Genomic DNA, 15,066 nt, shown 5'->3' with positions numbered 1-15,066 from the left:
TCGTCTCAGACCTCCATCTCCTAGTCGATGACCAGGAAATGGAGGGAGAGCCGGCAGGGCAAGGTATGTTGGCTCCATCCCACCCCCTCACCTTACTTAGGCTTCTCCACTTCGGGGAAAGGCTCTGTCGTCCATTCCTTCATTAGGGGTGAGGGCCCATCATCTGTCAAGGTTAACGACACTTCAGTCATACACTGGAGGATCGCGGTGGGCGTTACAAAAGGCATGCTGATGCTATTGGACCAAGATAACTCGGATCCCATAGATGGCATCAATTGTGGAGGTGTGTTTTGTAATGTCCACTGATGCAGCTAACCAGTACCTACAAGGGGAAAAGAAGAAGGGTGGCTACAACCAAAAAGCCTCCAATACCAAAGTCAATTGACGTAGGGAGTCTCAAACCTTCAGGGAGAGAATGTGAAATTATCTTACTTACTTAAATGCCATCCCTCTTTCCCTCCGTTTCGACCCATCTTCCCATATTTTCGTACTCCTGCACTTCCCGAAATGTTGGTCTATCTAATGCCTTTCTTTTCCCAAGTCCCATTTGCACACATCCTAGAATGCCTCATTAAATGCAAGGGATCTCTCTTTCCCATCAGTGGCCCCTCATAGAGAGGGGGAGGGTGGGCCGTTGGCCCTAGGGTTCTGGGCCTTCTGTGGATCCTTGGGCCTACCGTATGGGCCCCCTATTTCTCCCTTTGAGATACATTGGCACTAATGTAACATGCAAAATGTCAAATTGCTTTGATCTCTTTCTACATCATTTATTGTAAATATGTAGTGTAGAACATGTAATTGAGATTCTCTTCACATTAATTCCTCATGTGGGGTGTATATTGACCAAAAATCTTGTGAGCATTAAATTATGTAAGACTCAAATGATGTGTCTATCTAGACAAGGATTCTCTTTATTTCAAGTGATATGGATAGTATCCACTTAGTGTAAAACATAGAGTCTTATCAATTTCACTTAAAATGGAGAGTATCCTATTTTGTCTCTATCGTTCTTCAAAATAGAATCATCCATTTCGGTTAGGTAATAGAAGGGATCTATTTTGATAGAACATGGGGAGTTTTGGTCATTTCGCATTAGCCATTACAATATATTCTAGACTTCCATTCACTTTTAGCGAACTTGCCAATGAGTTGTGAATTGTAATAGAGATCACCCCATTTGAATTTAACAATTATATTTCACAACCATCACATAAGTTATTTTCTTCATTTATGGAAATTTTTAAAATTTTTCAAACGAAAAGTCAGTTTTATTTAAGAAAATTTAGAATTTTGGAGAATATATATATAATTATTTTTATATAGTTGTTAAATGAGATGCAAAGCACAACTTTTCGGACTTGCCAATTACAGTGTATAAAATACACATGGCTCAAGCTACTAATTTTACGCTGCATGATTAACCAGCCATGTGAGTTGGATGTGTAAGATCGATGTTTCCTAGACAAGATCTGCCACAGGTTCATATCAGCCAGCTATGTAATGGCCTATTCTCCAACTTTAACACATACTCAAAATTAGCAATTCCCAATATAAATATATATACATACATACATATATAATAATTTATACTCAGCAAAGACGGTTGCATCTTTTGAGGAAGATGGGGGCGTGTGCTTTTTGGGGGGTTGAAGAACTGCCTACAGCCCCCACAAAACAGAGTTTTTAGTAAATTTCTGTTGAAATTCTCTGCAGGTGGAAGCAATAAAGAATTTTCTATAAATATTTACTGAGTGGGAATTTTTTTTCTTAAATAAATAATATGGCTATAGGAGGCCAACGAAAATGCCCATTGCGCCGACCCTTCATAGGATGCCCGCAGAAGTTAAAAACTTTATAAGCAATCGACGTTGCAAGGTTGGTGTTTTGGGCTGTCAAGATCCTTGCAGCCCTGCACTGACACCTTAGAAAATTAAGCCACCTTCCATCTACGAGTCGAGTGGAGAAGGAAACAAGAAATCGGAGACCATCTTAAATCTTTTGGAGTCCCCTCCAATAGAGAACACAATCTGTGTCAGGTATGCAGCTCACTTCCAATCATTCTTGCTTCTTTCTGGGATATTGCTTTGATCATTCGAGTTGAAAGATATCAGCCAAATCTAACCATTTTTATTCCTTCAGGGATGGTTTCCAAAGCTGCCGTCGTTTTGCTGGTGGGTCTTCTTGGAATGGTTTATCAGGCAACACAACTACCCCCTCCTCAAAGTAATGGGTCGGCAGAGGATTCACCTGTGACCTCATCAAGAATCAGGCTCAAAGATGGAAGGTATCTGGCTTACAAAGAAAGAGGTGTCCCAAAGGAAAATGCAAGGCACAAAATCATTATTGTGCATGGCCTTGGAAGCTCTAAAGAGATGAATTTTCTGGCACCCCAAGTACGCACATCAATGTCTCTTCTCAACCTATTTTATTAGAACCTGAAGCTTTAGACATTCTCTGTTGGTTTGCATCTCGATTAAAATACTAGGAGAATTTTGGCTCATCCTGGTGAAATGTCTGCATTGAATGACTAATAGTAGAAAACCGTTTCAACGGATAGAAACTGCTGAAGAAGCATATGCAAAACGCAAATGATACCAAACTTATGAATGAATGTAAAGGAAAAGAATTGCAGAAGGGCCTGGGAAGAAATTTTTATCACACGTGCACATATCAAGGGGTGTTTGTTATATAAAATATATGCTACAATGTCCTCTATTTGTTTTGGGTTGTTTAGAGATCATCAAAATTCATACATAGCAGGTATAAATTCGAATCCTGATATGCCTACCAGTCAAGGAAGCAATAATGTTTCGGTAAATCTGTTAAGAGAAATAACCTTAAAATTATTGAAGGAGGTGAATTTCAAACTGCTTTAGTTTCCAGGAACTAATAGATGACTTGGGCATATACTTTCTGCTATTTGATCGAGCGGGATATGGAGAAAGTGATCCTGACCCAAAGCACACAGTAAAGAGTGAAGCATTTGACATTCAAGAACTTGCAGACCAACTGCAGCTAGGATCCAAGTTCTATGTGATTGGAGTCTCAATGGGATCATACTCCACATGGAGTTGCCTCAAATACATACCAGACAGGTAAAACACAGTCTTCAGATTTAGAGTTTCAAGTTTTTTTTTTTTTTTTTTTCCCCACTCGGCCATGTCAAGAACATATTGTTATGTTTTACCTGAAAACAATTTTTCCAGGCTAGCAGGTGTGGCCTTTGTAGTCCCAGTGGTGAATTATCGGTGGCCTTCTCTCCCTGATAGTCTGATAAGGGAGGACTACAGGAGAAAACTTGTGCAGTGGTCCATCTGGTTTGCAAATCATGCTCCTGGATTACTATACTGGTGGGCTACTCAGAAATGGCTGCCTTCAACTTCTGTCCTGGAAAGAAACCCATTATTCTTTAACGAACGAGACATAGATACTTTGAAGACAATATCAGGGTTCCCAATGCTCACCCAGGTAACTACATGTTCCATCTGCACAAAAGAGGAAGTTAAAAAGGTTCTTGGTGATATACTTGGCTCAAGCGATTCAAACTTTATGCTAAACAATGTGTAACCATAGAAAATTTATGATGATTGTTAATAAAGTTATTGTTTCATCCTACAGGATAAGTTACGAGAACAAGGCGTTTTTGACACTCTCCGTCGTGACTTTATGCTGGCTTTTGGCAAATGGGAATTTGATCCAATGGGTATAACCAATCCATACCCAAAGAATGAAAGCTCTGTGCACATATGGCAAGGCTATGAAGATAAGGTTGTGCCTGTTCAGCTTCAAAGATTTGTTTCAGGGAAGCTTCCCTGGATTCGATATCATGAAGTTCCAGATGGTGGACATTTAATTGTGCACTACAATGGTGTTAGCGAGGCAATCTTAAGGGCTCTTTTGCTTAGAGAAGAAGCAGTTTTATATAGGCCTAGAAAATCCAGAGTACTACCTTAAAGTTGTCACAACTTCTCATCATTCAAATTGATGAATGTGTAGGTGATTTATTTTTTTGTTCTCTGAGAGATTGAAACATATGTACATTACATTTGCTACTGGAAAACTTGAATGGTAACGATTCTTGTTTCTATAGCCGTTATAACTCTGATTTATTGGAGAGAGAGAGAGAGAGAGAAGGTGCATTAGTTCTCGAAATTCTATCAAGTCATTCAGATAGGGCCAACAAAGAATTTGGATATGCAATTTGAAACTTTGATGCCATCAATACTTCCTATTTTCAACTGAAACAACTAGAATATTAGGTCTGAATATTTTGTTCTAAGATATTTCATAGAGAATATCTCAAGATTTTCATTTTGATGATATAGTTTATGACCTTTTCATCGACACCAATGTTGTGTATTTTAGCGATAAGTGATAGAAGCTGTGTGACTTGAGGCTATTGCCAATATCCCCTCTTAAATTTCTTACACTTGCATTGCATATATTGGCATTATAAAGAATCATGAAGTGTTCAAATTAGAATCTCAGACTACACAATTATTTTTTAGAGCATTGCAATGGCACCAATTTAATTGAGATAATTACGAGTAGCGATTGCAGTTTTCGGGATATGGTTCAGACACCAATCAGAGGTAACACCAGCAGCAATGCAAAGAAAAATATTGCTGGATGGAGATGAAGCTAGGAAAAATCACAAGTTTTGAATGACAGTTACACTGCAGAGTGCAGATGGTAACTTACAAGCTACAACTATAACTTAATACTTTTATAGTGGCCAATGATTCGAAATTGTTCAAGATAAATGCTTTACAATTATAATGCAGAACCAAGTGAAATTTCTTGACATTTGGGTATTGACTCTGCATTCAACATATTTGATATTCACTAACATATAGGAACCATCACAGTTAAAGTCAATCTAATGGAGCACATTCAAACTTTGGGTATATATTCTAAATTATCCATTGATCATAAATTTGCAGAGCCTTCTGACATTTTTACCAATCAAGTTCACAAAGACAGTTTTGATGAAATACATTGTTCTCTTTTGTTAAACCAGATCAAAACCAAGCTCATCATGTTAAGAGCACTCTTATTGGAATAACTATATGTAAATAAAATGCTTTAAATAGCTATTAGGACAAGAAAGTGAACTGCATTGGATTAGGCAAAGTGTAACTACAGTTAGTTTTAGCTACACTTATACCCTAGAACAACCAAATCTGTATTTTATTGTTTCTTTTAGAGAACTCTCTCTCTCTCTCTCTCTCTCTCTCTCTCTCTCTCTCTCTCTCTCTCTCTCTCTCTCTCTCTCTCTCTCTCTCTCTCTCTCTCTCTCTCTCCCCGCGCATAAGTAGTGTTAGGAAGGCAAGGAGGAGAAGATTACGAAACTTGCTCCTAGGAAGAAGTTGTCAATGTATGAACTTTGTGTAGTGAAGACTATTTTCTGCATATACTTTTATGGTTAATCAGTACTAAGTAAGTCAGTTAGTGTGATACATGACAGTATCCAATGTGGATACATGATAGTACTAAATGTAGTTGGATGGGGAATATATAAATTTTATTTGTAATTAAGATATTTATATAGAATTTTAGATGAGTTTAATTAGACGTTTGTGGCTATTAGCATTAAATGACTATTGAAAATATGGATTTTTAACTAATAATTTAATTAGAATATAATTACTAATTAACATACAATCAACAAAATGGTAAAATAAGATAAGATAAAATAAAATAAACTAGTGCGGGTTTTATTTTTTTCCAGTTTTTTTTTTTTTGGTTTTTCATTTCAAAGGGTGACGAATCGCTGATCTGCTACTTTTCAGAGCCCAAAGACCACCATGCGCCCCACCGTAGGATTCCCAAACCTCAGATTGTTCAGACAGGCAAAGAATTTCACTGAAATGAGTGGTGCGTGAGGCACACATGTGAGTCAAAGTTACACGTGTGATCCATGGGCCTCCATGTGCCACCACAAGGGGAGCCTCCTACAACACCATGAGCGACAGTTTTGGGACCAAGGCCCTCAGTTTCTTCAGACCGACCTATCCACCACTCTTCTAGGGTGGCATGTGTCCCTCACATGCCCCCACAGTATTTTTCATGCAATATTTTTGTTTTGGTTTGTTTTTATTTAAGATTGAAAATTCGGATCTACAATTTTATATGTTTTAATTCGTTATTTTCTCATTGTAAGTATTTTTTTTTTTTTTTTGTGTGTGTGTGGTTTAGGTGGCAATAAAACCCTCCACTCCTCTAGAGAGTGTAGGATGGAAACCCTCTCCTCCTATGGAGGATGTGGGTGGAAAACCCTTTCCTCCTTTGGAGTATGGGGGAGGAAAACTCTCTCTTCCTCTGGAGTATGAGGATGAAAGCTCTCTCCTCCTCTGGGGAGAGAGAGGGATCAAAGCTATCTTTGTGTTTTTGTAGAGAATTTGCCTCTACAACATTGTCTATTGAGAATTTATAGAAGTTAAAATCAAACCAGTCTCAAATAAATTTTCGTACTAGTAGGAGCCCCAACAAAAATTAGTTGGCTTGTACTATGTATCGGGTCACAGATATAACTTCATTTTCATAAATGAAGGTTTCAATTTAAAAAAAAAATAAAAAAATTAATCTAATGGGGGATTTGATGTGAATGGAATAGACAAAGATAAATTCATGTCATATTAACTAGAACTTTGGTTTGACTTTGGCTATTTCAATGAGAGTGCTCTTACAAAGACATCCAGGATGGGCGGCCATAAGTTAATGGATAATGTACATGTTATATGGTTAATAATCCAAAATATGGACAAGGCTCCCAGGATGGGTTCCACATGAGCCCTTTTCTGTCAATGTCATAGTGTTGGCTTTGCATTGCAGCAATTACTTGTACCCCGAATACAATTCCTTGACAAAGAAAACATTAAAGCAACATGGCACAAAATGATCTCATGCCTTATGTTTGTCTGCGTATTGAAAGATTGCAAGTCTAGAATGCCTCTACAAGAATCTATGAAGGAAACATAACTAAAGGACTAAAGTTAGGAGAACAATAACACACTATACAACAAGAGTTTCTCCACACACTTACAAGTCAGCATCGAAGACAACTTCACAATACTAATATGACAAGATTTGATTTGTTAAAAAAAAAAAAAAATGAATTAAGTTCTTTTACAAATCAAATCTTGCCACATCAGTAGTTTAAAGGGTTTATGCCTCACACCGGCTTGCAAATATAAATTTTTGTACGACAAATCTTATCAACTAAGGCAAGCCCAAAATCAGGATTTCTAAATTTTAAGCTATCATGACAGTTAATATTATAATTAAGAGAAATGTTTGGTCTACATATAAATTTTATACAAGCAAGTTTACAATCAGACTAGGTTTAGTGGACTCGTCAAATATACTTTATAATAAAGATTATTTTTCAACCTGATAGATCATATTAAGCTATATCCATCACGTCATAAATAAAATTTATTTATAAACTTTAACAGACTAGTGTAGTCATCGTACAAGGAGAAATCTTGTATGCACTAAAATCTCAGATATTTGAATTGTCCCTCATCTACGTGTTAGTTAAATTTAGGTATTCATAGCTACTAATGACATAAAATAGTTTATAGAAGTATCTAATAAGATGACTGGAAAATAAAGAAAAGAAAGTGATTTTACAGACAATAGTCAGATAATGCTTAGGGCCTATTTGGGATTGCATTAGGAATATTAAAAAATATTTAAATATTGTTAAAAACTCTTTAATGAAAAAATTAGGTTGTTTGGCTATTACATATTAAAGTATTTTTAATCTCAAATAAGTTAAAAAGTACGTTTAAGGAAAATTATCATTTTGATGTTTTTTCTCAAAAGTGCTTTTACGGATAATGCAAAACGTAATTCGAATTTTAAAAAGACTGTCAATGGACGAAAATATCCATACAACTTTAAGATAATTACAATTTTCAAACTTTCAGGAATATGATCATAACTTTTAAAAATTCAAATAATCGTCATTTCTACTTTTGAAAGTACTTTTTTAATTTGTTTCCAAACAAACGTAACATGATTGAAAGTGTTTTAAACATATAGTTACCAAATAATAAATAACTTTTTAATAGTAGAACTTATTACTTAAATTATAAGTTATAAGTCAAAAAATTATAAACTATATTTTTCACCGTAATCCTAAACATGCACTTAGTCCATCGAGAAAGTCTACCGATTTTTTTTATTTAATGATTAAAGAATTATTTTTTAATGATGTTTTGAATTTTCTTTAAATATTTAAGGATATTAAAAAAAATTTATGAAAAAAAGGCCATTTGACCTTATCGGGAGTTTCTCTTGTGCTACACAGTCAGTGGGTGTAGGCTTGTGGGCAGGCTCACCCTTTCGACTTTCATATGAGCAGTATTTTTTTCCTCTTTCTTTCTTTTCTTTTGTTTTTGTTTTTTTCAATTTCTTAAAAAGTTAGATCTATTATTGCTTCTAAGATGACTAGTTCTCCTTTCATTTTTGAAAGCATGCTGGTGTTTTCTTTTTCTGTCTCGATTTGAGAATTTAAAGGATGTGAAATTAGAGATCTTCAAACATTGCCTTCGTTCACACATCCAAACATAACGCACTACTTTTCTTCGAGGATTCTGTTTGTAATGGATGTTTTAAAGAAATCCGACTAATGAATTGTTCCAATAATCGCTTCAATAGTGTTTAATTATAAGGCTAGACCAATTATTTGAACCAAATTTCGATTTATGCTTATTTTTTGTGCTAGATTTTTGTTTTGAATGAATGTTAAGGCCTTCTAACCTCTTAGCATTTTTATAGTAATAAAATTATATTGAAGACAAAATATATAAATAAATAAATAAAGCATGTCATTATTACTTCTTTTTTTTTTTTATTTATTTAAAGAAAACTGTTATCATTCATTCATTAAAGAAACTGACATCTGTGATTAGATATATTCTGAGATGTCCTCAATTCAAACATGACATCATAAACTAAAATAATAAATTTGGAGTTCCACCGGCCAGTAAACTTTTTTCTTTTGTGACCGGTCTGGTCTTCACTACTGCTTTTTTTTTTTTAATTAACAATAAGGAAACTAAAAAGGAAAACAGTAGAATAAATGCAAAAAAGGACAAATTACAATTTAAACCAATTCCGATAGACTCTAGAATCTGTGACGGCCCATGAATGCAACACACTTGTCTCTTTTCAGCCACAAAGGTCAGATCTAAAATGTCTGGTAGTGGTGAGTTCGGTGATCTGGCGCATGTGTTAATAAGAGCTACTGGAATGGGTGGTGCGTGAGAACCACGTGTAGTGATTTTTGCAAAATACTACTTTTTTCCTACAATTTTCGACCTGTGAATCTGCTTGTGCTGCACCTGTCTTAAGAGAGTTGCCAGAAAACTATATATTTGTCTTTTTCAACATCAATGAAAGCAAAATAAAATTAAACTAAAGAAATCTTGATAGACAAGATAGGTGAATAGAGGAATGAGGGAAGGAGGGGGAGGAGGCGGGATCCTCCATTTGCTTACAACTTTTGAGGTACATTTTCTTACCTTTGGATTAGTATAAGAAATTAATGTCATTTTTACCATGAAATCAACTATTTTTCTCCTACAAAAGGCTAATAAAACCTGCATGATAGTACATGAACTCAAAAGTTGTTCATAAATAGTTCAAACTCAACTCGAACTTAAGTCATGATTTAATGAATAAATTTTCAATAAAAAGTAACTTTAGATCTAATATTAAACGAGTCAAATTAAATAAACTCAATTCTGCTTGATCTAAACTCTTGAATCACACCCATGTGATTTAAACTCAACTTGATGAGTTTGTTCAAAACTCTATTTATATATTATATCTGTATATATATATATATATATATATTTTTTTTTCTAAAAATATATATAGTAATGTTTATAGTATAGAATAACTTTTCATATATAGAGTACTAAATTTATGTTCCCTCTAGATATGATCCCTTAAGATATGATCCATCTATTCTCCTTATAATATATTAAGCAACATATTGAATAAAAATATTCTTTTATACATATTGGTTCAAGTTGCTATCAAACCACTTACAATAAGTGAATTAAATGCTTTAGTATTATTCTGCTTAAGAGATGGACGCCATTACAAATTTCATGCTCATTCCTTGGTATGGTAAAAAGTCTATAACAAGGGCAGAGTTTAACAACATACATTAGAAAAGCAAATGTTTTAACTCCAAAATTAAATTGGATTATAAAATGGAGGTACTCTACATCCTTCTTGCAGCAATATCAAATTCCTAACAGGCCAAAACTCAATAAAATAGTGGAAAAAGTATAATTATGATAATGTTATCAAGACAGTCTCACAATTTACCAATTAGCACAGAGTGTTTGGAGGGACAAATGGCTTCCAAACCCTTCCTCTTTTCGAGTGCAATTGCCTGTGAAGTTGTTAGATGAAGAATCCATAGTGAAAGATATGACGGATGAGGATATAGGCCAGTGGAATGTGCTTAATAAAGGACATTTTTAAACTGAAGCAAAATTTATTTGTCGTATGCCACTAAACTTTAGAAACTCAAAGGACAAGATGACTTTGAAGGGGTATGCAAATGGCTTGTTCTCGGTTAAAAGTGCAAATCACTTGGAAATAATAGATGGAGCAAAAAAAAAAAAAGGGAGACATCTGACTGTAAGTGTGCTAGATAGTCCTAGCATACGCAAACCACGTACACTCATTTAAAAAAAAAAGGGGCAAATTTCGGAAGTTAAAAAAAAAAAAAAATCCATTTTTTATAGTAGCCTATACTTTTTTTTTAAGGGAGTGCATATGACTTGCACACTATGTATCTAATATTGCTTTCTGAGTGCAATAGCAAATATGAAGGAATATATGAAGTTTAAAGGTCTCAGGAACTATTAAAAAAACTTTCTATAGAAAGTAGGAAATGGAATCCTTTCAACAACATATGGTCTATTAAAAATTCAAAATTAGAGTATAAAGTGGAAGCATTTGTCTCAAGCATAAAATTTTGGATTGGATGCAATTTTTCCATGGACTTTTTTATCATTATTGTTCATCCGTATCCATCTTCATCAGTAGTGGAGTGTGCCATATAGTAAAAACCAAAGCAACACTCGCATACTCCACACCCTAAATGCTAAAACTAGATAGACATTTTGGCAGAGAGATTTTCATTTATTGTAAGAGAAGTAACCCACTCTATGGGGGGAGGGGCTATATAACCCCCGGATGGGCCTAAATGCCTAACTATTAAACCAGTTGAAGGGGATTAATTAAGAGTGTAAGATTTTTCCTTCGGATCAAGAAAACTGGATTGACCGATTAGGGAACCAGTCCATCTCTGTCCAAGAAAGTAAAGAAGTTAGATTTTCAGTCCGAGGGGTAGGGCTTTTCACCATGATCCAAAACAAACCAAACTGACTGAATTCAATATATATAAGTTTTTAAATAAATTTTTATATGATATTTTATAATTTTTTTAAGTAATTATATAAATTAAAAGCAAGTAATTATGTAATTTTCTTCTAACTAATTATATTTAATTATTTAATTCTATTTTAACCTAATTATTTATGCTTAGATTATATAAAATTTAAAGTTTAAGAATTTTAAGACAATGTATTAACTATTAATTATTGATAGTGCACATACTATTAATATTATTAATTTATTAGTAAGAATATTAATATTATTAATTTATTTGTAAGAAATCTAGGCCAAATTCTCCTCAAGGCATGTCCTGCTTTGTAGTAAGTATCTGAATTGTTACTAGTTTATTGTTCTATTGAAATGTTTGAATAATTATTTTGGACACATGCATGTCAAAATGACACCTGCTACATGAAAAAGAATTAGCACATTAGCTAAGAAGGGTTCTAAAGGATGAGGTAGGAACCGTGCAAGAAGCTCATGGGACCTTGAAAATTTTATGGTTATGGTTGTATAGCTAATTGAGGCAATTACTAGTAGACTAGTTATAGGGCCCTAGGCGGACAAAGGTTTAAAGATTTTGTATACTTTTAGACTAGAAGAAGAAAGATGAAATTAGGACACTTCTGCTTTTAAGATTGATGGTGTATGTTGTTCATAAGAATGAATGGAAATGGTCTTATACTTTATGGAGTTTTTATTCAAAGAAATTAGAAATATAATTAGTAGATTTTGGAGTTATGACATAGATTTATGTATGGTGGTTGGTATTTCAAGTTGACTGGTGGAAGGTATATTATGTTCTATAGGTAATGTGATTCTCTTGCCTAGCATGAATGGTGGACCTAAAGGATTTCAGGAAACTTTTATGTATCCTAAATTTTCATATCTATAGGGTTGTGGGAAGAATTTGTAGAGTCAATAAATTTTTAAGGTGTAAAGACTTTGGATGTAAATTAGACTTCTTCTATTAAGCAAAAGGGGAAAAAAGTTTTGAGTGTACATCATTCCCAATGAGTGTCTACTCGCACTGCCAATGTAAATTTATGATAAACGGATTTCTTGTATGGAACATAAGAGGTTTGCGAAGATTTTGAAAAGGTTGCTTAGTTTGATTAGCAAGTTTTTATGGTGGCTCTGTTTGAGCCATTTGCTAGAGATAATAAATTGCCTCGATTAGCAAGTTTTCTCGGCTTTTCTAGTTATTGTAGTATTGAGCAGATAGGGGGCAAAATATGGATTCTCTGGAAGAATCCATATCGTTTTAAGGTATTCATGTCGTCTAATTAGATGTTTTCTGGGTGGTTCTCATTGGATAATACGAAATTTCGTGTCTCATTTTTTAGGGAGGATAGAGAAAGAATTGGTGGTTGTCCGAGGCCCTCCCAGGCTATGGATGAATTTAATGAATGTATTGATACTTGTGGGATGGTACAACTAAGGAGTCTGAGAAATAATATGTCTTAGTGTAATGGCCAAGAAGGGGCAGCAAGAAGGTGGGCACGGCTGGATAGGGCATTAACTAATGTGTCGTTTTCAATTAAGTTTGTTTTGGCTAGTTTGGAGTACCTTCAACAACAAGCTTCTGATCATAGTCCTATGTTGATTTGATTTTCTGATATGGCAATGAGGTATCTGTTGCCTTTTCATTTTCACAATATGAGGTGTACACATATTTCTTTTTCTAGTTTTGTGCAAGGAGTTTGGGAGCAGCCAACACATGGTTCTGGTTTGGTAAAGTTGGCGGCTAAACTCAAGAAAATGAAGATGGTGTTGTGGAACTGGAATATAATGGTATTTGGTCGTGTGGATCTAAATATCAAGAGACTTGAGGACAAGCTTAAAGAGCTAGAATTTCAATTGCAATCTGATTCTTCTCATGAGGTTGAAGCCAAGTTTCAACTTACTAGAGTCAAATTAGATGTATGGGAGACAAGAGAAGAGGTAAGGCTATCTCAGGTAGCAAAAAAAGAAATGGGCCCAGGAGGGTAATCAGAATTTCTAGTTCTTCAATGCAATTGTGAATCAAGGTTGGAAGGCCTCGATTATTTCTCACATGCAGCTTGAGAATAGTAATTTAGTAGAGAGTCCAAAAGAGGTACACCAAGGGGTAGTAACCTATTTTCAGGGTTTTCTTACTTTGGTTCCTGAGGTGGAACAAATTGATATCTCTGTTTTGTTGTATAAGGCGGTTACAGATGAAGTAAATTTTGATCTTTGCAAACCACCTTTGGAGGATGAAATTAAAGAGGCGTTATTTTCTATACACTGTCAAAGCAGTCCAGGACTAGATGGATTTGGTTCATCTTTCTTTATCTCATGTTGGGATTTTGAGAAAATGGATGTTGTAGAGGCAGCTCAAGAGTTTTTTTTTTTCTTTTTTTTTTTTTTGGGAGGTGTTGGGGGGGGGGGGGAGCTACCAAGGTACTACTCTTCTTTTTATATTGTGCTCATTCCAAAGGTTCTTGATCTGAAGAGTTTCGACAAATTTAAGCCAATTAGTCTATGTTTTGTGGCCTACAAAATTTTCTCCAAGATTATTGTGAAAAGATTAACTAGTTAGCTTTCTTGTTTGATTTTTCCTGAGCAAGGAGCATTCATCCCTAGGCGTAGTATTTTTTAGAACATCTCTCTCACCCAGGAAATGGTACATTCCATGAACAAGAGGGTTGAAGGTGGAAATATCATGGTAAAGATTGATACGGTGAAGGCCTATGATAGAGTGCATTGGGAGTTTCTTTTCGTAGTGCTGGATCCTTTTGGATTTTCTCATCAGTTCCATAAATTGGTGGAGGAGTATGTGAAGTTGTCGTAGTATTCTATTATGATGAATGAGACTTCTAAGTATTTTTCCAAGGTAAGAAGAGGACTCCACCAAGGCAATCCTCTTTTGCCTTATTTGTTTATTTTGATGGAAGAAGTATTCTTTTGTTTGATTTGGAAGCAATTTGAGGGGGGAAGGATTGGTCAATTCTATCATCCAAGGGGAGCACCACTGATCTCACATTTGCTCTATGCGGATGTTGTTTTGGTTTTTCTCTATGGTGAAAAAGGTTTTCAAGAAGGCTTATGGACACTCTAAACTCTTACGAGAGATGGTCTGGACAGCTTGTTAACAAGGAAAAATTAGTTTTTTTCCCTCTCAATGCATTAGTACAATAAGAAGAAGAGGTTTGGCAAGGATTTTAGGTTTTGGTTTAAGGCCACTTTTCAGTGATTTATTTGGGAGCCTCTCTTGTGAATAGAAGACTCAAGGCTTGTCGTTTCAAATTTTTTATTAATAAAATTTGATCAAAAGTGATGGGATGGAAGGCGAGATTATTATCTCAAGGTGGTAGACTTGTTCTCCTTAAGCATGTTTTGTCTTGTATGGTGTCTCATATTCTTGCTGTTATGAATGTGCCTAAGGTCATCATTTGTAAAATAAATTATATTCTCTCCACATTTTTTGGGGGGAGAAAAATGGGAGATTGAAAACAAAGTGGCGATCTTGGTTACAAATTTGTAAGCCAATAACTGAAAGTGGTTTGAGGATCAGGGGTTTTGTGGAAATACAACATACTATTCATATGAAATTAACTTGGAGATTAATGTCTATGGATTTCTTATGGTCCTGATATTTCTTGGCTAAATATG

The 15,066-nt window shown here is 34.8% G+C and overlaps 1 protein-coding gene across 3 annotated transcripts; it reads left to right on the top strand.

The window, feature by feature from the left end:
• Positions 1 to 1,646: 1,646 nt before the first annotated feature.
• On the top strand, positions 1,647 to 4,085 carry LOC122295111. 3 transcript variants are annotated; one of them, XM_043104160.1, is made up of 5 exons: positions 1,647 to 2,036; positions 2,140 to 2,407; positions 2,877 to 3,095; positions 3,207 to 3,468; positions 3,619 to 4,085. In XM_043104160.1, exons 2-5 carry the CDS (start codon positions 2,142 to 2,144, stop codon positions 3,952 to 3,954), a joined length of 1,083 nt encoding a protein of 360 aa, XP_042960094.1. In that variant the 5' UTR covers positions 1,647 to 2,036; positions 2,140 to 2,141; the 3' UTR covers positions 3,955 to 4,085. The 3 variants fall into 3 exon arrangements, with proteins under 3 accessions (XP_042960094.1, XP_042960095.1, XP_042960096.1); XM_043104161.1 differs by having other exon boundaries at positions 1,652 to 2,036; positions 2,140 to 2,393; positions 2,884 to 3,095; XM_043104162.1 differs by lacking the exon at positions 1,647 to 2,036 and having other exon boundaries at positions 2,253 to 2,393.
• Positions 4,086 to 15,066: the final 10,981 nt, after the last annotated feature.

Source organism: Carya illinoinensis, chromosome 14, assembly GCF_018687715.1.
Source record: "Carya illinoinensis cultivar Pawnee chromosome 14, C.illinoinensisPawnee_v1, whole genome shotgun sequence".
Classification (NCBI taxonomy): Eukaryota; Viridiplantae; Streptophyta; class Magnoliopsida; order Fagales; family Juglandaceae; genus Carya; species Carya illinoinensis.
Note: the sequence above shows the minus strand (reverse complement) of the source record. Positions and strands in the feature narration are given on the sequence as shown.